The 12,407-nt window shown below is 40.9% G+C and overlaps 1 protein-coding gene across 1 annotated transcript in view; it reads right to left on the bottom strand.

Moving 5' to 3' along the window:
- Window positions 1-717: 717 nt before the first annotated feature.
- LOC106149769 overlaps window positions 718-12,407 on the bottom strand; it is a 14,995-nt gene continuing 3,305 nt past the window's right edge. The window contains exons 3-5 of the mRNA XM_013519764.1: window positions 7,003-7,107; window positions 6,360-6,451; window positions 718-959 (exon numbers count right to left, since the gene is read on the bottom strand). Of these exons, the coding sequence (XP_013375218.1) occupies window positions 778-959; window positions 6,360-6,451; window positions 7,003-7,107 (379 nt within the window). The 3' untranslated portion in view covers window positions 718-777. The remainder of the gene's footprint in view (window positions 960-6,359; window positions 6,452-7,002; window positions 7,108-12,407) is intronic.

Raw genomic sequence — 12,407 nt, 5'->3', positions numbered from 1 at the left:
AGGAAGGGAAGAACTCAAGCATCACAGAGATGCTCAATTAAATCCAACACTCAGACAGCATTAAATAAGACAGTATGAGTACACGAGTAGTGAAATGTTCACATTTTTTAAAGAACCTATTTCTGTTGGTTGCAAGATTAAAATTGCTGGCTTATTATTTCTTTCTTTCTTTCTTTTTTATTTTATTCATTTATTTTTACCTTTTGAGACAGAGTTTCACCATGTGCTTCAGGCTGGCCTTGAACTCGCTCTGTAGCCTAGGCTGGCCTCAAACTCACAGCAATCCTCCTGCCTCAGCCTCCTGAGTGCTGGGATTACAGTGCACCACCAGCCTGACTGACTTATTATTTCTTAAACAGGGATTTCATTAAAACAAGATTATTTTTAAATAACTACATATGGATGTGGACATTTTAAATAATCTTTAATGTAAGCAAATCAAGCTTTATGAAATGAGGATGCTATTTGTGCAGCAAAAAAAAATCTCTATCTGTTTAAAGGAACTGTCACTGTTGTGGTTGGTTGTTGTTCTTGTGGGTTTTGTTTTTTAGCAAACAGTTGCCTCAGAGTGAAGGGTTGAGTTTTGTTGTGTTCAAATCACCAAGAGATAGAAAGTGGGTGGAGTCACGAAAGGGCCTCATGAATCTCGGGTTTGCTGCGTTCTTCCACCAGCGTCAGGGGACGGCTCTCCCTCTCCAGAATGCTAGATCACCGCCGCACCTCTGTCCATTTTGTCGGAATTTCAGCCATGAAGACGGCTGAAAACGGATTAGAGACTCATGGCAGCCGTATGAGTTCTTTTTCACCAGCAAAACACTTTTCCCTGCAAGTTCCACCAAGCAGACTTGCGCTCACATCTAATTGGACCATTTTATAAACACTGCGGAAAGAGACTTTGGAAATACAAGGGTTTTTTTCTTCTTCTTCTTCTTCTTCTTCTTCTTTTAAAGGTGGCCACACTACATCAAAAAAATCAGAATACTGTTAAGAAAGGAAGGAGCAGAGATGCCCATTAGGGGATGAACTATGTCTGTATATGTGATTACTACTATCTCTCTTTAGAGACTGAGATTTCATGGGGTTAAATAATTAGTAACATCACATCCCCAATAGGTGAATGTCAGAGAAGGAGCCAGGAAGCAAAATTTAAGCATAGTTCTATTGTAAAGGGCCTAAGGAATTTAGGGAAAGTCTGTAGTCTCAGCTCATAAGAGAACGGAATATACATATCTTCAGTACTTATTTATCCAATGTATACATCTAACAAAATAAGCTGCCAATTGGCAAATGAACCTCATTTGTCTTGGCCCCTATTAGAATAACCATTATGTGAGGTGCAATGAGGAAACCACTCCCAAGAATCCTCTGGTCTCCCCGACTTTCCCATTAAGATGTCTTCCTCTAATTCCTTTACCTTTCCCCTCCTCTCCTTTCCCCCTCTCCTCTCTGCCTAAACACACATCTTCCTGGCTTCCCCATCCCCACCTCAAACACACCTTTTTCAAAATATCAGTTCTGGGAATTTTCCAGAGTAATTTCTCCTCACAGAGTCCAAGAGAAAATGAAGAGAAGATGCAAAAATGACCCTCTGTCCTAGCAGCAGGAAAGCATTGTGTTGCTAGGAAACCAGTGGTAGGTGCTAACCAGCCCTCACTAAATGAGGGCAGCTCCCGGCAGAATAATTCTTTTTGTGGAAGAACCTAGATCATGATTTCACTTCCCAACTCCAAATGGCTCTGTCCACACATATGCTTTTTTTGGCCAATAACAAGCAGCAGAAATGATTAAAAATACTTTTGGGAATGTGGAATTGCACCCGTATGGAAGAGAAAAGGAGTTGTGTAATGTAATATAGAGCTACAAAAGACTCTTTGTACAATATGTTTTATTCTTTGGACATTTAGGCAATTGTTGAGAGAGAGATAGACAGACACAGAGAAACAGAGACAGACAGACAGACTCAAAGAGACCCAAAGAGAGATCAAGAGAGAGAAAGAAAATGGACTCTATTTTTCATAGAAACAAACTAGAAAAATATTTAAATAGATTTGGGTTAAATAGATGATGGAAAAAAGCTGGCTGGAAGACTTTACATTTCAACAGAGATAGATAAGTAGCAGTAGTTAAATATGACATCATCTATATAAAACATCTTCATCATTTACAAGGTATGTGTGAAAAACTGACTTTCTTATAGTGCTTTTGCACAGCCACGAAGGGTATTTATGCATGTCTGGCAGGCAAGTAGCAAGTACTAAAGCTAGAGGTCAAGAATTGTACCATCTAGAGTGAGGGTAAAGATAATGGAGAATCATAAGATGGTCTACTGTGGAGTGATTTGTTCATGCAACAAACAAAAATTTATGTGCTAATCTTGAACCAGGCTCTTTCTAAATCTTAGAATAAAAATAGCTGGTCCCCAAAGAATCTATACTTCTGTGGAAGAAATAATCAACAGACAAGATAAGAAAAATATATGTATTAATTAATACCAGTGCTGGCTGATATAAGGGGCACATCACCAGCGGGAAGTGGGTCTGCAGCATGAGTGTTGCAGGGTGGATGTTGAACTACAGTCTGATGAAAGTCAGGGGGCAGCTGAGGGATTCATGCGCACATGTCTGAGGGAAGAGTATTGCAGAAGAGTGAACAGCAGGTGGGAAGCCTGTGCAGAAGTGCACCTGCCAGACAAAGTGAACCAGGCAGTTAGGCTGGAGAAGTGGGAAGGAGAGGGAGAATGGTGGGCTTATAGTTTGCAAGTTCACAGGTAATGGGGCAAGGAGAGGATGTAAGAGAGGGTGATCTTGGAAGGCATGGCGGTTCAGAGCAAGGACTTCAGCTTTTCCTCTAAGATATGTGGTATGGCCAGCCGAGCTAGTACTCAAGGGTAAACAAGACCTCTTCTAAACAGCTGGGTTCCTGCCAGGTCCCCAGCCATGAACACTGGATCATGAGCAAAAGGGATGTGTGTCACTTCCAAGTCAAGGCAGTAAAGAAACACTGTGCCTCATCCATGTCATTCTGCCATGATTTTCAAGTTCAAATAACCCAAATGGAAAAGGGTAAGAACTATCTCACCTACCTCAGACTTCACCTTGATAAGGTTCCATGGTTTTAAATGTGTACAGAAAAAAAAAAAGAACAAGTGACTATGGTGCTTAGTAGAAAAGAACACAGATTCTAGAAATAATTTCAAGGTCAATTTATGCTGATAAACTTCACTAAGGAAAAGCACATAAATGCTATGCAGAAGAATACTTGGGCAAACCCTTTGCAAAATGGGGTACATGTAGCAATGGGAGCAGAAAATGGGGTTTCTTCCTGTGAATGAAGATTGGTCTAAACAGAAGTGATGCAAAGGTATCTATGGGAGACAAGTGCTGGGAGGTTGGCATGTAAAAAGCAGCAGTGACTGGTGGGGAGAATAAGCATTTATAAAGATGATGCAATCCCATGCACACAGGCATCTTGAATATGCATGTGCTGGCTACACAGGTGTATGTCAGGAAGGACCAGCAGCTTCCCTTCTAGGGCGACCCTTGAAGGGGGACAGGTGGTGTCTTCACTCTAACTTGGTTCTATCTGTATATGTATATGTCACTCTTTCTCTTCTCTTGAGGGACCCACATGGTGGTTAGATTAAATAACATGCATATGAATTGTACATTTGCAATTGTTTGTTTTCAGAATAATCTAACTGCTGCAACATATGACTTTATTATTTTAGAGGCTGAACATGATAAATGGTTTCCTTCTTCATCACTTGACAGTCTAAGTGGATAGTTGGTGAGGGCCTTCTCACAAAATAGTAGTAGTGGTAGCTGTGATACTTAACGCCAGTATTTATAGGACCTCAGAGTTTTCTAAGAAGACCTTCTTGTGTCTAGTCAAGGAACCAAGAGAGTGAGTGTGGAACATTTTGTAGGATATTTTAAGCCATTAGGCCTGGAATGGGCATTCATTGCTTCCCTCCATCACCCATTGCCTTAAACTTAGTCCATAGTCTCTTCTAACTTCAAGGGCAGTTTGGAGAAGCTGGCCAGCCAAATGCACAAAGAAGGAGAGTGAGCTGGCTGGTTAACCAGTCTGTACTGTATGAAAATGTGCCTTAGTGTCTGTGGTTTTCTCCTGACCTTGGGTAACCTCAGTTATCAGAAATCGAGTCTATGCTTGTGACAAAACAGACCAGATAGAAGACTCAGTGAATTTCAGGTTATTTATTTCCATTCGCATGAAGCAGAAGACTAGTGTAATTTCTCTTCAGAATACGATCCTGGAACTGACCCAGAACTTTAATCAACTAGTTATTATTATAAGTAAACTAGTTATTATTATAAGTAAACAAAGTTATGGAATAGCCCTGACCAGGCATGGCTCTGAGCAATGTATATCTGCAGATGAGTAAGAAATAACCTTCCCTTCAATAAACTCATGGCTGAATGGAGAAAACAAACACAGGGAGGAACGTTACAGGTACCCAAGGAAGGTGTGAGTAGTACTTTTAATTGGCATGGCATAGTTGGGGACAGAAATCTGGAAAAATATCAGAAAATGGTGCATAAAGTGAAATTTAGAAAACAAGAAAGAATTCCCCAAGTAGAGAAGAAATAGGAAATAACTGATGACACAAGGAAAACACTCAAACCATCAGAGCTAGTCTTTAAGAGAGACAACTCCAAAAGCAGGTTATCATGAGATGCATGAGGACTTCAGTGTTGGACTAAGGAATTTAGATACTGTTCCATAAGCCAAGAGGAGCCTTGAAGGAATAAGCAGGATTATCAAGGGTTGATTCATACCTTAGAAAGATGCATAGGAGGGAGAGGAGATAGTCCTCCTACGCTTTCTACTTGGAAACATAAAATCAGTACTCCCTGAATACTTTGAAAGGAGGGAGGAAAAGAGAGAGTAAAACTTAACACATTTACCTTTGAACCCCTCATCCTTGGCATCGTGCCTAGAACATAGCAAATGTTGCTTCTGTTGTTTCTGCCCAAGGGAAGTGGTTTCAGAAGACTGAGGAGGTTTTTAGATATAAAACAAATTTCTTTCTCAAAAGCCCTCTAATCCTGGAAATTTGTTTAATGAGGATTAAACCTTTTCATTATAATAGGCTTTGCTGTTGAGGCTGTGGGGAAATGGGCAGTCCCATACATTCCCAGTGGGAGAGTAAATGGGGACCAGTCCAGTGGAGAAGGATTTGGTAATATCTATTCAAACTGCAAATGCATTTGCCCTTAAGCTCATTGGTTCCATTTCTGGGAAAACTCCCTACAGATGCATTTGCACATGTTCAAAATGATTTATGAAAGCATTCTTCATTTTATCCTTGTTTTTAACAGCATAAGATTAAAACAACTAACTTGAATTTCCCTAAATAGCAAGTTAAGCAAATAATTTAGGTACATCCATATAGTCATAGAATGGAAATCAATGTGGATGTGAAAATAAAAGAGAATGAGTATGCTTTCAGTGTATTGATGAAGATCTTCAAGATGCATAAAATGAAGATAGAAAAATGTGAACAATATATATATATGTATCTATATAAGTATATATATATAAAAGTATAATATGCTACCTTTTCAGAAAGAGAACATAATTTATATTTATTTTTATTCATTTTTCTTTAATGAAAATCTTCAAAGGATAAGAAACAAATAAGAAAGGTTTTTGAACCATATGGATATATTACCTACCCAAATAATCACATTAAAAATAATGTCTCTTTCCACAATTAAAGCATAAAACACTTTCCCACACTATCCTGGCTCCCTGACCTCTAGTCCCAGGTACCACTGATTTAAATTTGCACTAAGATATGCATAACAACAGATCTGTTTGGAAAAGTAGTCTTCAAGAGGAGGAAATAAAAGCAGAGGGAGCACAGATGACAGTTCTGAAGAATTCTGGAAACCTGGGGCCAAGATAAACGAATTTCACACTTGAAGAAGATACGTTAGGGGGAAGAGGGGCTCCTTACCAACCTTATGATAAGGTAGCATCTTTAGAATGCATACATAATTTGCTGGACTATTAATCACAAAGATGCTATTTCTTCAGGGCCTTCCCACTGGCCACACGGCCATTAGTTAATCAGGAGGGGAGGCAGAGTTTTCTGGAAGTGAAATATTAATAAACCTGAGGTTTGTGGTTCCTTGAAATTTTCCCCTAGGTGTTTCATAAAAATTGGATTACTCTTAAAAGGTAAAGTAAATTTGTCTGGATTCTCTGGCAATTTACCAACATACTAAGCTTTCATTTGAAGAACTTTGATAGATAAATCTACTCAAAGGTTGGTGTTAGGCCAATACCTGTGGACTCAAAACAATGAACTATTGCTGCCCAGCCAGCCTTACCTCTACAGGAAACCGTGACCCATCTGAGCAAAAGAAGATTCTTCATATTGCCCACTTTATGCTGCTTGTAGTCTTGAAGACTCCTCGTTATCCTGGAAGATATTTGAAAGGAACAGCTCATAACCACAGACAACTCACCATGTTAAATGAGCAACTAAAAATGCTCATTCTCCCTAAGAGCTAAATTACCCCCTTTATTCACCCACAAAACTTTGCAGGTCACTGCGGGACATGTAATGAGAAAGGAAGTCGGAAACAGTAGGTAAGTGGAGAGTCTTTTAATCCATCTCCCCGGTACACCTAGGAAACCTTTGGAATGCAAATGGAAGCCCGCCATCGATAATCTGGAACAGAAATCAGCATCACAGAATACTAAGTCCCTGGTCTCAGCTACACAACCGGATGTTGCCGTCACCGCTGGTGTTCGTTCTGAAATTGCGCAGGTAATTTGGGCCATTTTCTTTCCAGCATAAATTCTTCCCTTGCAGTCAGTAGGACTTCAGGCCACTCCCATCTGCTTCTCCGCTCAACCTCCACCCCCACCTACCTGACCTTTCCCTTGGGCTTCTGGGGATGCAGTTGTTACTTCACAGAAGTAACCCTAACCCTCAGACCACAGAGAAGGAGCCACGGTAAATATGACCTGGTAAAGCCCTGGAGATCCAGCTCAGCCCCAGCCTCGGGATGCTTTGTCAGCTTTTGAAGCCTCCAGTCTGCGCTCGCTGCGTCTGCATAGCAGCCTCTTCCTCTGCATCCACCCACACTTTAATCATTAGTGCGAATCAGGAGAAACTGCTCACCCCTGGCACAGAGAGCGATTTTCTATATTTTTCAAAATTCATTTTATTGGTGCATTTTATACATACACATGATCACATTCATCAGTAGGGAATTTGTACCTGGGCATGATGCATCTTGATTCTTCTTCTTCCACCATTCCCCTCCCCTGCCTTCGGCCCCTCTTGCCTTCCTTATTTACAACAGCTTTGTTTCCATTTTTCCTTTTATTCACGTTTTCCCCTTTTCCCTTCCTTCTTTTCCCCCTGCCCCCTTCCTTGCTCCTCTTTCCATTTGAACATTTTCTTCCCATATCACAACACCTATTATACATTTTGGTCCTTATTTACCCTGTTGATTTCTCACACCAGAGAAACAATGTGACATTCAAACATGTGTCTAATTGATTTCGCTGAAGAGTATGGGCTCAAAGTGCATTCATTTACCTAGGTTATCCTTCTTTATGGCAGAGTAGTACTCCACTATATAAAAATCCCCACATCTTCTTTATTCATTCATCAGTTGATGGGTGTTTGGGTTGTTTCCAAGATTCAGCTAGTATAAACTGTGCTGCTATAAACATGGGTGTGTATATAGCACTGTGGTATGATGCTTTTATTTCAGAAAGCGATTGGCTTGGTATGATTATTATTATTTCCTAAGAGAAATTAGCTTGTGGCCTTGACAAAGGGACAGATGGGAGGAGGGACAGAGTTCTAGGTTGGTGAGTTCTCTCCTCCCTGTGTTCCAGAGATGGGTGCCCCTCTCAAGCCATCTCCAGGCAGTACTCTCAGGCAGGTTAAAGAAGTTTCTTTTTATTGCTGCTAGCCAATGTAGAGCTTCAGAGCTTCCCTTTTAATCTCTCTGGTAGGACTGAATCTCTCATGCCAGTTTTCCTATTTATCTATAAGGTAGTTGTTAATGGTAGGGATTATTTGACATTGCTTCAAAAATGAAAATCTTTTTCTTGGCAGATCATTCTTATCTCTTAATGTCTACTAGGAGAAGAAAGGAAAGTTAAAATACCTTGCATTAACTACTTACCAGTCGAATTATTTAAATATAGGATGGCCAAAAATTGCTTTTTTTTTGTTAACTTGTATGAGATTATATAACAAGAAATATAAAAATGACAATTTTATCCAATTTATTCAATGAAAGAATTGACTCACTGAAACAACACCTGCCCAAGCATCATTCACGATAGTCAGTCCATAAACCAACAGTGCTCAACTGACGCTCAGGGTAAACTGTGAAGTGGTTAATTTCAGGGTACCTCAGCTGCTCCTGTGGTTCTTGGTTTTATCAGTAAACTAGTGAAACTTGCTGGGGCTCAGAAAAAGACACCCCGAAGTAAGCTGAGTGCTTCACCCTCCGGGACACAGGAGAGCTTCCGAAGCCAAGTCTCTCTCCGATCTCCTCTTCTGCCTCCCAGCCATCTTTCCCCTAAAGCAACTTACAGAAGCAAAAATTCTTCTTCTGCATGAGTCATAAAACTTAGAAACATTACCCTGACTCTTTCCTGTCTCTCTGTGGAGGAGGTGGCCATGAGGAAATTCTCTGACCTACCTTGTCTGATAGTGGATCATAAATCGCTCATTCCAGAAGCGGCCCGGCCCTATGCCAAGGAGAAAGGAATGTGACACAGAAATGCCAAGGAGATTCCAAGCACACAGCCTTCCTGGATTTCTCCTCTCAACCTCCTACCATTAGATCAGAGCCTTTTGTCCAGTTACAGTTCTACACAAGTGTTTATTCTTCATCAAATCTAAACACAAGAGAGAACGTTTTTCCTGGATCTCTGGGTTTTCGTGTTTTAAGTCTTTTGAGCCATGCAAATCTTCTATTCAGTACATTTGTTATGCTTTTTTCTTATTAACCTTCATTTTCTTGAAGGAAATCTAACTATAACACTTACGATTATGAAGAAAGGTCCCACATCTTCCCACCCATACACCACCAAAGTAGGTTTCTGAAAATGTGTTAGTCAGACCAAGGCAACATAATCCCAGAATTCTGGCAGGCTGAAGCAGGAGGACTGCACATTTGAACTCAGGATGGGCTGCTCAGCAGTTTAGTGAGAGCCTGTTTCAATATTTTTTTTTTAAAAAAAAAAACGGTCAAGAATGCAGCTTCCACAGAGCCCCTGGCTTCAAATCTTGGTACAATTTATTTTTAATTTGTTTTGCAGGAAATTATGGCAAATTCATGAACTAGATTAGCAGTGGCAAACCTATGGCAGGAGGGGCACCCCGGACACGCAGAGCCCTCTCTGTCAGCATGCAAGCCAAGTGGTCCCAGCGTTTCCCCAGCACCAAGCATCAGAGCACGTAGGAGCAGTGTTGGCACCTTGTGATAAAATAAGGAGGTTTGAGGTTGCAATTTGGACACTGGATCTCTGAAAGGTTCCCCATCACTGAAGGGAAAGTGAGCTCTGCGTTGCAGAGAGCGTCCATTCATTCCGCAGGTTATGAATGAGAATCTGGGGTGGTGGGAACTCTTCTGGGCTCTCTGGGACTTTCCACCTGGCAAGGAAGACTGACAGTAAAACATCAAATACCTTTAGGCCTAGGAGATTTTGTTTGTTCTAACTGCTACTTACCAGTTTGCAGGATGAAAGGACAAGCTCTATGCACCCTGTAAACCTCCGGGCTGACACTCACTGCCTACTCATCACCCTGCCAGGATCTTCAGCTCTCTGTTCCCATCATCCGCTTTCCAAGACTCAGTTGTGTTTGTTCTCAAACCCGCGGATGGAATTTGTATAATTTATTGTAATTAAATACCTCAGAGGCATATTACACAAATCTATGGAATTTCAGTGTAAACAGAGTTTTTCTATGGCAGTTATCTGTTAGTTAAGACAAGCTATTCTAGGGACTGGGGATTTAGCTCAGCGGCAAAGCGCCTGCCTGGCAAGCGCAAGGTCGTGAGTTCGGTTCCCGGTACAGGAGAAAAACCAAAAAAAAAAAAAAAGACAAGCTACTCTAGAGCCCATTAAGCACAGTATGGGCCAGGTAACTTTAAAAGACTGGCAGAAAAACATGAAATATAAAGCACTCTGTTCTCAGATTACCTCCTTGATGTGTTGTAGATCCTTTTCCTTACCAAAGAATAAATCTGGAAACTGTAACATTTTGTTGTAGATAATGAGAAGGATAACAGAGGATTTCATCAGTGGACCCCAAACTCAAACAGAGAATCTGGTTCTACATCTTGAGATTAGAAAACAGATGGATAATTATGTTTCAAAATCAAATGTTTAAATGGATTTTTTTATGACTAATTCTTTAAAAGAACTGATTTACCAACTGCCGGTCCTAGGCTATTCATTTAAAATTTTCCCTCTTGTCCTATGTGTCTGTGGGTTCAGCTGCCTATGGTTCTCCTCTGATTGCTCCATCTAGAGAACACCAGATACTCTCTGATTGGGGGAATGTGTGTGTGCACATTTATAAACTACAAGTGAACAAGATCAGGATTGCTCGCTATTTTATGTTTGGCGCATGTAAACCCTTTGAAATGCTTTTCTTTAAGTTTCTACCATGTGCACAATTAATATGCTGTGTGTCCATGGGACGTGATGCAGCGTGACAGGAAAGAGATTCCAGAACTCGATGCACTTCGAAATTGCTCTCAAGGACAAACCCTTGAGCAAATTTTATAATATTTTCCAGAATAGGCAGGGAATGCTCTATGCTACTGTACCAAGTACTGCAATCGCTAAAATCACTAAACGTTAATTTTTGGTGATGAAAGATATAAATGAAAACATGTAATTTACTAATTTTTATTAGTACCTAATAAAGATCTTCCAAAAACATCAATATCATGCTGAGTACAGCTGGTGGTTATTTAATTACAGTTGCAGTACTGGCTCCGGAGGAAATGTATGCTGTGGAAGGAGTCTCAAATAAGGGGGATTGTTTACGGCCATACCACCCTGAATGTGCCCAATCTCTTCAAGTAAAGGGGATTGTGCTGGCCAGGATGTTCCTAGAAGTCTTGCCTGAGGGGAACTGTAAAGTTATGCCTTCAAGGATGCCAGCCAGGCCAAGGTGGGAAGGAGGAGAATTGCAGAAAGGCAGCTCAGGTAAAGAGAATAGCATGTGCCACAGTCCTGAGGTTGAAAGAAATGGGCTCTTTAAACAGACTGGACAGTACAGGCAAAAGGAGAATACTGGAGAAGTGAGACAGTGAGATGGAAGAGAAGAAATAGCACATTTACAAGAGGCTAGTCCAAGGGTAATCACAGAGATGCAGAAGCAGGAAGCAAAATCTGCTCTTTGGTTTATATAAGATGTGACCAAGTTCACTGCCAACTACCCTGGAACTCAGGCAATCAAAACAATCCAAGACCAGATAAGCTTCTCCCTCTCTTTTGTCAAAGAAGAACCCAGTTCAGCCTATGTTCTGAATTTCCAGATAATTACATTAAATCGGCACTTCAAGGGTATGGTTGCCTCATCCCTGGATTCAACCAGGAAGTATCAAAAATTTTAAAATAGGGGCTGGGGATTTAGCTCAGCGGCAAAAGCGCCTGCCTGGCAAGCACAAGGTGGTGAGTTCAGTTCCCGGTACTGGAGAAAAACTAAAACTAAAAAAAAAAAACAAAAATTTTAAAGTAAAAAATCAAGGAAAACCAACAATGCAACAACAAAAAGAATACCGTGTTTTAAAATACTGTAATGTAGCAGCAGTTAATATCGCCTTGGGTATTGCATGTAAATCTCGCGATGGTTTAAAGTACACAGCAGGGTGTGCGTAGTTATATGAAAAGGATGCTATTTTATACATGGGCCTAGGGGCTGGGGATTTAGCTCAGCGGCAAAAGCGCCTGCCTGGCAAGCGCAAGGTCGTGAGTTCAGTTCCCGGTACCGGAGAAAAACAAACAAAACAAACAAACAAACAAAAAAAAAACAAAAAAAAAATACATGGGCCTTGAGCACCTGCCTCTGCAGGTTTGATATTCATGGGGATCCTGAAGCCAGTCTTGCACAGATGCTGGGGATGACCATATACACCATCCAGTGGCACTGCCATGAGAGTGGCAGTGCCACTCCTGTTTCCACGTAATAACTAGACTCTCCCACCCACACTACTCAAGCCATTCTTTTCAGTTACTGTAGGGACGCTCTCCGCGTTGCACAGCTCCTGCCTTCCATCAAGAAATCCCCCAATTCGAGAACAACAGTCTCTTTAATAAATGGTGCTGGAAAAACTGGCTTGCTACCTGCCAAAGACTGAAAATAGACCCAAGCCTATCACCAT

The sequence above is a fragment of the Chinchilla lanigera genome, unplaced genomic scaffold (genome assembly GCF_000276665.1).
Source record: "Chinchilla lanigera isolate Chin_1 unplaced genomic scaffold, ChiLan1.0 scaffold00052, whole genome shotgun sequence".
Taxonomy (NCBI): domain Eukaryota; kingdom Metazoa; phylum Chordata; class Mammalia; order Rodentia; family Chinchillidae; genus Chinchilla; species Chinchilla lanigera.
The sequence above is the reverse complement of the archived record's forward strand: the minus strand, read 5'-3'. Positions and strand labels throughout refer to the sequence as shown.